This window comes from Ipomoea triloba, chromosome 8 (assembly GCF_003576645.1).
Source record: "Ipomoea triloba cultivar NCNSP0323 chromosome 8, ASM357664v1".
Classification (NCBI taxonomy): Eukaryota; Viridiplantae; Streptophyta; class Magnoliopsida; order Solanales; family Convolvulaceae; genus Ipomoea; species Ipomoea triloba.
Genome location: NC_044923.1, coordinates 1,530,940 through 1,544,312, shown reverse-complemented (window position 1 = coordinate 1,544,312; position 13,373 = coordinate 1,530,940). Strand labels below are relative to the sequence as shown.

The window sequence follows — 13,373 nt, the reverse complement described above, 5'->3', positions numbered from 1 at the left end:
GGAAGAGAATCAAGGCTTTTATATTCTCCTTCCGAAATAATTTGTGACAGATTAACTGTCTTGAACTATCTATTGAACTGTCCTCAAATCTGGTTCAGAAGATCTTCAGTCTTCAGACTCTTGAACTAACATTTTAAGGTTAGTACGTACAAACTTGATCTATATAGGAAAGTACATGGATTGAACTAATTAACGCCCTGAACTACATCTTGAACAACTGCTTTGTTCCGTATAATAAATTATAACAACATGGAGGGTAAAAGATATTTTCGTTTGTAACATCTTTTGGAAGATTTATTTTATCAACCATCTCCCCTAGGTTCTTGCTCACAATTTAAGCTCGTATGTTGCAACATCACGAAGAATCCTACCAAATTGATCTTTTCAGCAGTCATGCTTAGCTTATCTCAAAGAGTAAGCTATGTACACAAAGTTTAGATAGAACAAGTGTCTACAATGTTGTTAATAAAGATCAATCGATTTAAAGTTTTCAAAGAATAATCAAAAGTATGGAACTAAAATCATAGAAATTGAAGAAAAATCAAGGTAAGTCACAATCCAATTTGCATAGAAATTTAGAAATTAATTTTTATAAGCGCTCTAATACATAGGTAAGCACATATAGAATCCATGCAAGACAATTTTATAAAATATATATTTACGTGTATTAAATTTTCGTATAAAATATGATTATTATTATTATCATTGATTGAAATTGTCTTCTCTGATCATAGTAAGCTAATAGACATCTCTGAAAAAAGTTTATTAAATCAAATAAAAATATTAGTATAATGAATAATATGAAAATATATATTACGAAGAGAGTATACATATTTGGTTGGATGTGAGAGAGAGTAGGAAGTGCAGTAATTAATTAAACTGAACCAGAAGCATTCCTAATTGTGCTCTCCACCTCCATTAATGAGCCTTTCTAATATTTGAAGCTCATATAAATACTTACCCATTCCATGCATACTATCATTATTAATTAATTTGTTTTGTAATATATAATATATAATACAAATAAAATATATAATATATAATAATGGCGAAGCATACAGCGCTGTGTATATTCTTCTTTTTAGCGCTGAGCTTCGGAATAAGCTTGGCGGCTTCCCGGAGTATTTTACATTTCGGGCTGTTGACTGGCGGCGGAGGTGGAGCCGGCGGCGGCGGCGGAGCCGGAGCTGGAGCCGGTGCCGGCGCCGGAGGCTCAGTTGGACTTGGTGTTGGTGCCGGAGTTGGTGCCGGAGTTGGAGCCGGCGCCGGCGCCGGAGGTCTAGCCGGAGCTGGAGCTGGAGGAGCCGGCGGTGGAAGAGGCGGCGGCGGCGCCGGTGCCGGAGCCGGTGGTGGAGCTTACGGCGGCGGCCATGGTCATGCGCATTTAAGCGCCGGAGTTAGTGGGAATGCACATGCCGGAGCTCATGCCGGCGGATATGGATATGGACACGGACATGGGGGCGGATACGGCGGAGCGGGCGGATACGGCGGAGGACACGGCGATGGAGGAGGGCATGGGGGCGGATACGGAGGAGGACCACACGGCGGCGCGTGAGGGAGTGGAGAAGGATCTGGCGGTGCCGCCGGAGAAAGTTTTTCACATCATGCTCACCGGCTATTAGAATATAAAGTTTTGAACTTATAGTTACAATAGCCGGCTATTTAGGTTGGATAAGCTTAGATAATTATTTTAGCATTGCATTTGTCTTTTATGTCTAATATAAACAATTAATATAAATTTTATACATTATACAAATGTATAATGTATTTAATATTTAATTCAAATATGAGTTGGACAGTTGGGCTTTTACGATATAAATAATCTACATATATAAATACTCGTAAAATGTTAATATTCTTAGCAGTAAATAATCTACATATATAAATACTCGTAAAATGTTAATATTCTTGGCAGTACTTTGCCTCTTAATTGGGCTGATCCAGTGCTCACAGAGATTAGTCTAAGTATATTAAAAGTTTAAAAGTGCCACCTTGTAGCTTGACAAAAATAAATGTCATATTATTGTTTTTTGGTTTATCTATAAAACCCCACAATTCACTACTTTTTCTAAATCAATAAAATTTCACGCCAGAATAAAGTAAAAATTAAAATTAAAATTAAAGGATGATAAGTAAAATATAATAGTAACTTCATTCTGAAACAACCAATATAACTATGAGATTTTCTATGGTGTTGATACTGATAATATCAAGTACACCATATATTGATACAAACTATTATTATTGGCACAAGTGACCAATAGTACCAAGTATAACCAAATATAGTATAGATAGTTATACTCGGTACTATCAACACCGATATCGATCAGTACCATAACAAAAACCTTAGTATTAGTATTATGTGCAAGGGTAAACAAAAAGCTTATACCTAGTGCAACACTATTTGTCATGCATTGCAAGAGAGAAAGGACATAAAACATAAGCCCTGCAATTTACATTTGACCTAAAATACTCTCTCACTATTTGGCTCAGAAACAAGCATATATCCTAAGATAATCAACTTGTCCCCCAAGTTCACCTGTACTCATCTGAAGCTGGTGGCGGTTAAAGGCCGTAACCGCGAGGAACGGCTAGTGGATGAACTTCTTTCTCCAACTAACCGCGGGGAACGGCGAGTGGATGAACTTCTTTCTCGGGTTGGAGAAGCCTCCGTTCTTCGCCTTCTCTTCTTCATACAACTTTCATTGTGGGATCCCTTCGACGCACTCCCTCGTGCGCTAGGGATCTTTTTCTTGACTAGCTTTTCTCCCTCCGGGTGATTCTGTAATTGGTTTTTGCATGAAGCCTCGTCCGCTGGTCTCAGTAGGGCACGAGGAGGAGAATAAGCGTTATCTGCAAATCAAACCCGGGGTGTGTTTTACTGCTATCTGTATACTAACGAGTAATGCAAATCACATTGAAGTACATAAGTAAATTTACCAGCTGTGTCTTCACTGTATATCTCTAGGCTTGGAGATATCGACGGTGTTTCAGTACTCAGATCTGCATACCTTTTACCTATCCTGAACTCCTGTTTGCAGTTTTTTTCTTTAAGTACAGATGGAGGCGGTGTTTTCTCGGCTTCAGCAGAGCAGATATCTGAAGAATTGTTCATACCACCCTCGTGTATCAGGGCAGACGCCACATTCGAGTTTTCTTTTCCATCACTTCTATCAATCCCATTATCTTTTGGCCCGTCAAGATTTGAAGATGCCTCATCTGCAGCATTACCGATCTCATTCACATCACAAGGACGATCAGTTTCCGTTTTGGCAGACAGATTAAAGATTTGATCAACACTATATAACACTGATTGTGGATGTGGAGAACTGCTCGATATGGATGCATCGAGAATTAGATGCTGCGTTTCGATGATCTCTGAGAACCAGGGAGTGCCCTGCTTTACATAGAAGAGAATGTATGCCTCCTGAGACATGACAAACTCTTCTTGAACCAGAGTAACCTAAAAGATCGAAACACGCATCAACTTAGTTCATATTTAGTGAGTCCATAAATCTCTCCTAATTTAAGATACAATAAATACCAATTAAGGGATTAATTGCAAGAGAAATCAACAACACGAGCAATCAAAGTATGTGGTGTTGCAGAAGCCATACATTCATATAGGTTTTTGTAGCTAATAATCAACAACTAACCCCGGAAACATTCAGAACTCAAAAATCATTGCTTAACATGAAACAAGCAGTCATCTAAATTAAAACCCAAAAAATAGAAGGTCGAAACTTTGGAGAGTGATGCACCTTTGAGTCATCAAACTTGTACCATTCACTGGGGGAAGCATGGACAAAGCAGTAGTAATGCCCAGAAGACAATGAAACCCCAATATGCACCACAACTGCAAAAAGATTATATTTTGATTCCTCCTGTAGATGAGGAAAAATAAAGAATCAATAAGATGTCACGGTATAAACAGATGCCCTAACGCTTTCATCCTGCTCATTCAGTCATTTGCATCACCAAATTAAAGATCCTGAGTTCATTGGGCTCCACAACTAAAGAGGAAAACAGAATTTTCACTCCAAGCTTCGCTATAGGCATTGCACTATTCAAACTATGTCCACTAAGCCACAGCCCTATCATGATATATATGGAGTAATACTGAATTGCATCTAACCGGCAGAGTATACAGGTAAAGAATAACTGTTTTCTTCAAGTTGCATTAATTTGTTGTGGATTTCCTTTAAAAGCACCTAAACATTAATATTTTCTTTAGTTAACCATTTAACCAACACTCACGTCAGGAACCAAATAAGTAAAGAATTAAAACATTGAAATCACAGCATGGATAATGCAAGAATTGAAGGAACTCACAATAACTTTCTCATTCCTTTCCACATAAGGAAGCAAATCCAGTTCAAGCGGGAATGCTACATGCTTGTCAATCTTCTCGACAAGAGAGCCATCATTTTTGAATCTCTTCAAATGAAAGGTAGCAACTAATGGTGCCTCATCCAACAGAAGCTGCTTCTCAATTGACACTTGTACCTTACACTTTTCGCATGTAAACTTTGTCTCAGGATCTTCAATCCTTTCCACTTTTGTGAAAGAATCCAAAGCCAGAGAGAGGCTGTCCACATCCTCTATCTCCAAACTCAGGTCAACCAGGGGTTCATAAGTGTCAGAACGGTGACCACAATTGCAACATTGCAGCTGCAATTATAGGATTATTAGCTTTTGGTTGACAATAAGCACATAACTAAATTATAGTCACACTTTCATTACTTTGCTAATTAGGTGACCACCAAAAGTCTGCTTTACAACATTCTCATGCTTTGAGGACACCTGGCCATTCAGCTTTGGATAATTGCAACAACTTTCAAGTCTCTCCAGAAAACACTGGAGAAATTCATGAGCATCTTCCTGTTGAAACCTTTGAAAAGTAGAGGAAAAATCTGGATTTTCACAAAGTTAAGGATCAAAGTGGAACAAAGTTCTTGAAACATTTTCAAAAGTACAATCCACATATGCAAAGCAGACATCACGGGACAGAATTTAGCCATATTTATGGATTAAACTAAATCCAAAATAATGAAAACGAATACAATAAACAGCATAAGTTATCTAAACTACATGGAAAAGAAAGCAAAAACCATGTATACACGTAAGCCAAAATCAAAATAGATACAACTTAGATTGTTGACAATCTTCTTGGGACAGATAGTGCTACCCTTAGAAGCCAAGGAGATGTTGATAAGCTCTTTGAGAGCACAAAGCACACAGAACCCTTCATTACAAGCTGCAATTCACGATTAACCACAATTTGAGTGTATTGCGATTCGCCAATCTAGAACTTCACATAAAAGCAATAAAACACAGACGGCCCGAAACTGAAATTTGAGTGTATTGATCCTACCTTCACAAGGGGATGGATGATCACAAGCTTGAATGCTTTGTATTAGAGGTACAATGTGCATGAAGCATTGCAACACCGCATTAAGAAAGCAAGTGTTACCCAAATTAGCAAGCCCTCCACCCTATAACATAATTCCAGTGAATAACAAACAAACAAACACAGAATATTCAATCAGCCTAATAGATAAGCAACTAAGACAAGTATAGCATATAAGACACTGTACCACCAACAAAGAATTATCATCCCAGAAAAAAGAACTAGCAAATATGTTATCCTCTACAGCAACTGGTTCTTCCTCCTCTTGTTTCCTCTCAGCCTCTCCCGGAATAAATGATTCGGTTTCCAATCCCATCTCCACTTGCTCCTTTACATAAGACCAATCCGAATAGGTGGGAGGAGCTTCCCATATAGAATTAGCAAATATGTTATCCTCTACAGCAACTGGTTCTTCCTCCTCCTGTTTCCTCTCAGCCTCGCTCGGAAAAAATTTGGTTTCGAATCCCATCTCCACTTGCTCCTTTATATCAGACCAACTCGAAATGGTGGGAGGAGCTTCCCATTTACTTACTGAGGCCAAACTCAAACTCTTCCGATCCAAACCCGAAATCCCATAAGCAGAGAAAGGCAATTCATGCTTGGAGTCATAACCAGCACTCCACGAATCGGTCCAATCAGGTTCGGAGCGCTGAGGATCAAGACCTCCATACAATTTGGGCTCCGTATGCCCCAATTCGCTCCCAAAACTCCATCCGGACCAAGATGAATACCTAGAAGAGCTTCGAACCGCAGGTAATGAATCCGAGCCCAATTCATCCATTACTTCCTTGAAATCACCCTCTCCGTTTCCCATTCCCGTCGATTCCGGTGAGGAGTCGGTGAAACCCGACATGTTACCAGGAAACCCGAGTCCAGTTTGTGGAGAATCGGGAGAATTGAGAGGTGAGGACTGAGGACTGAGGACTGAGAACTGAGAAGTGTGTCTCTAGGGCTTATGAGACTTCATTTCCCACTAAAATGCGGAGAATAGCAGAGTGTTGAGACGTTGAAAATTTCTGCAGAAATTAGGGTTTAAATAGTTTTTGTTTTGCAGAAAATGAAATTCGTGAAAAGGGAGGGAAAAACCTGAAATCAATTCAGTTGGGGACGATGCATCATTAGTAGTATCCCAAACACCGAAACACTGTCAATTTTAAGAATCGAAGATCATGTGCGACCAATGTGCGAATGGCTCAAACGATTTTAGTTAGTCTGAGTGATCATACACTCTAATTGGATCGATCAAATGCTGATGGAAAATATTTTTTGAGTATAGCTGCATAAGGACCGGTTCCAATGAACGATCATCCCGAGCAAGACTACGTGAATATTTAGACCTAGATTGCAGGTTCTAATCCAACCCATTTCAGTGGAGGGTCAAGAATATGAGGGCTACGTGAAGATTCGAACCTAGATTGCAAGCCCTAATTCAATCCCGTCTTAGTGGCAGTCAAAAATCTGAGCACACATGGCTGCTAATAATCATAATAGCTGGAAAATATAGTAGCACTTCATTGCTTAGGGACGGGTCCCAACGGACAATCATCCCGAGCAGGACAATATGAATATTCGAATCTAGATTGCAGGACCTAATCCAACCCTATCTCAATGGGCAGTCAAGAATCTAAGGGCTACGTGAAGATTCGGACCTGGATTGCGGGCCCTAATCCAACCCCATCTCAATGGACGGTCAAGAATCTGAGCACACATGGCTGCCAACATAATTTTGACATAAAAATAGCGAATAATATCCCAAAAAAATAGTTGTCTGATATTAAAAGAAAAAAAATTCAGAAATACTGTCTTTATACCTATACAGAGTATATAACATTTCTCATAATGACACAAACTATGGTTTATGTGAAACACTCATAAATCAAATTCTTGTAATCACAGGATTCTGTCCTGGAAATCTGACATCAAAGTGGATGCAATAGAGCTGAGCTTCCTTCCAGTTTCTCCAGCCATGTTTTTGAGGGAGGATATGTCCTGTTGGGCCTGAGCAGAATTGAAAATACGCGTAAATGTTACTCGTACAAAGAGATGTGTATCTAAAATCGCAAGAACAATGGTGAATTCGAGCACTTGCCTGGAACGAGAGGCGGTTGATGAGGTCGCTTGCTGCGAGGTCAATGGTGGAGTCATCTTCGTTGTGACCGAAGAGGTCAGCACTGGAGATGGCACTTGAACCCTAAATTTGCAAGGTCAGGAAATGGTGAAGAAACTGATACATTACATCGACAAAAGCGGGGCTGAAAGGTACCATAGTAAGGGGTAGCGTACCGAGAATTTCTGTAGGGAAACTGAAGCTTCAGCGGCAGCTTTGTTCTGATCACCGAAAAACTGAGCTGATGAAATGGACTTCGCGTTTGAAAACTTCTTCCTCGCTTCATCAGTTTCCTCGACCTGGCAATGACAGGATGAGAAACGAGAACGAACGAAATACCCAGTCTAATTCCTTCTATATACTAACTACTAAAAGTGAAGAAGAAGAGGAAAACAAAGAAAATAAAATGAAAGAAAGCTTTACTTGAACTTTCGATGAATTTGAGCTTGTCTTCTTAGCGAAGCCACTGTCCATCCCATATTCTGCGAAAAAATTGGTTGCCTTTGGAGGAGCTACATGGTTAAGAACACGAGGACCTCCAGGATTCTCCTCAGCAGCCTGCGAGTTTTCTGTGTACTCGAAACGTGAAGTAAATGATGAACCAGCTGTGGTGGTTTTATTTGCAGAAACGGATGGTTCCTGGACAGGCGGTTCTTCAGGTTTCTGGTCGTACAGACTCTCCCTCGGCTGCAAATCAATTTTTAGTACCAAATGTTAACAATCACGAATTCTATTCACGAAACAAATCACTTTGCAACTTGGGAAGACGTGGCATACCTTATTTGTAAGCTTTCGAGCACCAAGGCCCCCCGACTTTCCAGTTTTCTTTGCAAGTATAGGTTTCTTAACAGATGAAGTAACAGGAAGAGAAGCTTTCGGGGGAGCAGAAATTTCAGGGGTTTCATCTTGAACAAAGGAGGTCTGTTTCGGTTCTTCATCAATCTTTTTCTCAGAAAATCCATTAGCAGATTGTACAGCCTGAGAAGTAACAGGTGGTGCTGCCGAGTCTGCATCTTCTGTCACGCTCTTAGCAACTTCTTTTGCTAGTAACTGCCTATACAATTCAGCCGCCCTAGAGGAATACTTGGCGTCGACCTTGCCTCCATCCGCCCATCCATGCTGCTTGAAGAAAACTTGAGCACGGTTATTTCCACCAAAGTACATTGTTTTCAACTGCTCCGGACTCCACGAATCTAAATTAGTAGATCTGAACAGCACGAAGGTTCTTGTCAACATTAGAATCGAATTTCTACCAAAAAAAGAAGATTCTACGAGAACACATGTGCAGAGCAAGAGAACCAGCAGTGGTAGTTTCCATTTTCAAGAATCGCAACTTTGTATGGAGTACAAAATAAAGAACATGAAAACTAAGATCCTATCAAAATACAATTGAACAAATCCTAGAAACGTGAACCCCAAAAACAAAAATTTTCAGTTGGTAGAAAACTAGTTTTATGAAGTGAAAGAACTAGTGCAAAAATCTGAAATCAAAGTGATCTCATTGAGTCCTTTCAGCCATTTTAATTGAAAATGTAGAGAAAACAACTAAGCTTCTAAACAACATTGTGTCATAACGACCAGAGAAAACCATTAGCTTCTTTAATAGTGAACTCCTTTCATCCATTTTTATTGAAAATGTAGAGAAACCCATTAGCTTCTAAACAACATTGTGTCATAAAGACTAGTCTCCACCTTACATTAACCATAAACTCATAAAGTTCAATAAGATCATTCAAATCTATTCGCTTATTCTAAGTTTTCATCTCAATCTAGACTCAAATCTTCAAACTCTTCGATGTCATTTTGGATTCTATACTCAAACCCCAGTTTGACAACCAAAGAATGCCAAATGCATGCAAATAAATATGAAAACATTTCCTCTTCACTTCATCTTTTGAACTGTTTTGAGGCTGATCAACTGTGTCCATAATCAATGACCTAAAACGTTCACTAACATTACACCTACAAGAGATAATACTGTAATGTCTATTACCTAACACTTAAAAGCTTGGTAAATTTTACGAAGAAATAAATAAACTGTACATATATATATGCACAAAAAACACAATCTCACTATTGGTTTAAGCATTTAATTAAGAGAAAAAACATACTATCAGCTTTTAATTGAAACGAAACACATACTATCAGCTTTTTGAATTGAGAGAAAACACATACTATCAGCTTTTAATTGAAACAAAACATGTACTATCAGCTCTTTTTAATCAAGACGAAACAAAAACTATCAGCTATTCAGCTAAACCATGTAACTATTAACTTTTAATTGTTATAAAACTAGTACTTTAAGCTTTCAATTGTGACGAAACACATACTATAACCCAAACTCTTTAAAGCGAAAAAGCGCACTAAAGCGACGAGGTCGGGCTTTGCTTTAAAGCGAAAGCGCAAAGCGAAGCGACGCTTTTTCATATATATATATATCAAAAACTCCAAATAGTCAAATACTAATGCAAAATAACATTAAATAAGAACAACTATAGTCATAACATCATAATAAAACAAACTTTAGTCATCAAAATAAGGTCACTTAAGCCATTTTGTCATCAAAATATAACATATTGTCAATCATTCATTCATTCAATCCTTCAAAGTCATTCAATCCTCCATATCAAACTCATCTTCTTCATCACACAAATCCAAATTGTCAAATTTGATAATTCCATCATCCTCAAATCCTTCTTCATCATCTTCTTCCACTAGTCTATACTCGCGACCCGACCAGGTTATTAGGTTTAGTTTGTTTTTTTTTTTTTCAACTTATAACCGTTGACTACGCTACACATGAAAAAGCACGCTTTTCTGCGCTTTATCGCTTCACCGCTTTATCCAAAATGCCCACAAAGGCGCACGCTTTATCATATTTGTGGGCCTTGTTCAAGCGAGGCCCTCAGCCAGGGCTCACTTCGCTTTTGCGCGCTTTTAACAAGTTTGCTATAACCTTTCAATTTGTGACAAAACACATCCTATCAGATTTCAATTGAGACAAAGCACGTACTGTCAGCTATTAATTGAAACAAAAAATGTACTATCCAGCTCTTTAATCAAGACAAAACAGATCCTATCAACTAAACCATGTACTATAAGCTTGTAATTGTGACTAAACATATAGTATCAGCTTTTAATTGAAACGAAACACATACTATAAACTTTAAGCTTTTAATTGTGACTAAACACATACTATTAGCTTTTAATTGAGACGAAACACATACTATCAGCTTTTAATTGAAATGAAACAAGTAATATAAACTTTTAATTAAGACGAAACACGAATTATCAGCTGATCAATGAAACAACAATCCTCCAACGCACAATTTTGAATAAGAAGGAGCAATGAGCATGACAGAATTCACCTAACAAAGCTGATATGAACACCAAGGCTGCGATGCACCGCGGAACAATCGATACACAGGAAGATCCCGTAAGTCACCGACGCCCATGTCGGGTTCTTCGCATTGCAATCAAAGCACATCTGCCAAATCAAACGAACAGCGTTATGCCAAATCCGAATCAGATCTCGGCCTACTATAATGCATCTAGATCCGAAATAAAAGTGGATCGAATTTTGAAAGAGGAACAGACAGATCACCTTGTTTTCGGCTCTGGAACGGAGCTTGCGGAATACGGCGTTTTTGTCGCTGAAATTTTCGGCAGCCATGGCTTGCTGAGGAAATCTAGAGAGAGCCCAAAAGTAGCGAGAAACGAAGAGAGCGCAAGCACTTCCGCAGGGAACGCCACAAACCGAATGGCGCAACAGAACAAGTAGCTTTTCGTCTTCGGGTAAAAATTTCTTCAATTATGCTAAAATTTTGGTCTCAAGATAAAAATATGTAATAAAGGGAACTTTCCAACCATGCGTTATGTTAGGTTGTAGACAATTAAAGTGTTTTTTTTTTTTTTTGAGTATTACAATCTAACTCTAAACATAGTATCTGCTCAAACAACATGATAATGCCAACATCTTTTATTGGGATGGGACTCAAACCTGAGACCTTCCATTTGGAATGGTAACAGTGATGCCATCAGACCACAAGGTAGTTGGCACAATTAAAGTGTTTTAATATCACAATTTCAATTAGAAGTACTATCGAAATATAATATTTGTCATTAATAATGGGAAAAATCTATGTTCGTATATGACTCTATGTGCTCAGTATTTGCACTTGATATCGAGAGGGTCGTCTCCTGAACACAGCTGACCTATTTGGATCTAACCCGACTTGAGTGGAGATCAAAGAATAGTCACAGGGAGTGTAATAGTTACACCGCGCGCTCAGGCTTCAGGAACCGACTTTAGCTTACATTGTCGGAATGACTATCCCGAGCAGATACCTTTATTGTTTAAGGGGTAAGCCCGAGCTGACATCAACACCCCACCTATATCCTATATTCCTATTAGTGTGGTAGTTGGGAATCTCATCCCACGTGTACCTATCGAGATTACCCTTATTGAAATCGGTGCATGCAGGACGCGTTGTGTGCACGCTGGACACTCAGCATGTGTAACCTTCCAGGCCTCTATATAAGGCACATTCAATGCCTAAATGGTGGACTTTTGGACAATTTCACAACACACGTCTGCACTCGGGAACGTTTGATCACTAACACAACTACCCCCGAGCCCAAATACTTTGACGATGTATAAAAACTTGTATATTAACCGCATCAATTGCCAAGTAACTTGTAATTCAATGACACATTTGTCAAGTTGCAAACTCGAGCTACTAGAGTATTAGTTAGACTTGGTTTGACCCTGAACAGACTCGTGACTATCTATATTACCCCTTCACTTTCAAGTTAAATGAATCGAGATGGTCCATTTAGTTGTTTGTGATTGCATTAATTTTGGGTTGGCCCAATGTCGTCTCATTAATCCATATAAGGTGGCAGCTCTATTGGGCTAGGCTTGATTTTCTACCCATCTTTAGTTGGCCCAACTTGTTTGCTCTTTTCTTTACAAAAGCCTTATACGAAATGGATTCGAATGCTTTTCATTTTCGAATAGAAAAATGTAATTTATAAAGGTTAGGGGTCAAACTAAATATGTACGGATGGTTACTATAAACATTTTGGGGTCATTCTCGTGGGGCAAGAGATTTGCTCATAGTGTGGTGGAGTGTGATTTTAAGAGGATGGTTAAATAGTTAACTAATTCTAGAAGTGATTTTCTATGGGGACTATTGGAGCGAATTTCTCATATAAATAGAGGTGCTCAGACGCCTAAAGATATCCCAAAGGTTTCGGGATTGAGGTCTCATTAGCTCAAGAAGACCCTGGCCTGCTTGACAAACGTCAGTGACGGAGACATCGTAAATTGGTCGCAAGCATCGCAATAAGTCGTTGGCAACTTGTTGGAAGTGTGCAAACGAGAGATGAATATATCATTATTGATACGTTGTGTGTGCACGCGCCTTGCTGTGTAACATATATATAAATATATTTTTTAAAATTTTGAAAAGCCCGCAGCCCGCTAACCCGTGCATGCCAAGTATGTGAGGTCCGCATTTTAACAGGTTAAAAATTATAGGCACTAACCCGCCCCACCGCGGGGCGGTTTAGGGTTGACCCGCAGACTTCGGCCCACTTTGACACTCCTACATGAAAGGATGGAATAAAGCCTACCTCTACATATCATTTTGTGAATTAATTAGAAGGGAAAAAAAGTATTCTATCTTTATGTCAAAATTCATATCATTTTATACAATCTTATCTAATTAATTCACAATAAAACTGACCGATTAATAAATATCTATATTAAAAAATCATGACGTTCAACGCAGATCACAATATACGACATGAATATCTCTTGTTTTGTTTTGCTTGTTGATCACAAGCCCCAAA

General features: G+C 38.9%; 3 protein-coding genes across 4 annotated transcripts; 1 reads left to right on the top strand and 2 right to left on the bottom strand.

Moving 5' to 3' along the window:
• The first annotated feature begins 1,045 nt into the window (after nucleotides 1-1,045).
• Nucleotides 1,046-1,555, top strand: LOC116027549 (glycine-rich cell wall structural protein 1.0-like). The gene has a single exon (XM_031269251.1). It carries the CDS (start codon nucleotides 1,046-1,048, stop codon nucleotides 1,553-1,555), a length of 510 nt encoding a protein of 169 aa, XP_031125111.1.
• A 602-nt stretch (nucleotides 1,556-2,157) lies between these two features.
• Nucleotides 2,158-6,934, bottom strand: LOC116027617 (ubiquitin carboxyl-terminal hydrolase 21-like). 2 transcript variants are annotated; one of them, XM_031269322.1, is made up of 9 exons: nucleotides 6,497-6,934; nucleotides 5,598-6,426; nucleotides 5,375-5,495; nucleotides 5,147-5,257; nucleotides 4,744-4,913; nucleotides 4,333-4,671; nucleotides 3,762-3,884; nucleotides 2,941-3,463; nucleotides 2,158-2,853 (listed from the first exon to the last, which is right to left on the bottom strand). In XM_031269322.1, the coding sequence occupies exons 2-9, from the start codon at nucleotides 6,261-6,263 to the stop codon at nucleotides 2,546-2,548; spliced, it is 2,361 nt and encodes a 786-aa protein (XP_031125182.1). In that variant the 5' UTR covers nucleotides 6,264-6,426; nucleotides 6,497-6,934; the 3' UTR covers nucleotides 2,158-2,545. The 2 variants fall into 2 exon arrangements, with proteins under 2 accessions (XP_031125182.1, XP_031125180.1); XM_031269320.1 differs by having other exon boundaries at nucleotides 5,598-6,934.
• Nucleotides 6,935-7,142: 208 nt separating this feature from the next.
• Nucleotides 7,143-11,324, bottom strand: LOC116027873 (probable ADP-ribosylation factor GTPase-activating protein AGD8). The gene is made up of 7 exons (XM_031269644.1): nucleotides 11,122-11,324; nucleotides 10,886-11,004; nucleotides 8,295-8,724; nucleotides 7,941-8,204; nucleotides 7,694-7,816; nucleotides 7,500-7,601; nucleotides 7,143-7,408 (listed from the first exon to the last, which is right to left on the bottom strand). Exons 1-7 carry the CDS (start codon nucleotides 11,188-11,190, stop codon nucleotides 7,301-7,303), a joined length of 1,215 nt encoding a protein of 404 aa, XP_031125504.1. The 5' UTR covers nucleotides 11,191-11,324; the 3' UTR covers nucleotides 7,143-7,300.
• Nucleotides 11,325-13,373: the final 2,049 nt, after the last annotated feature.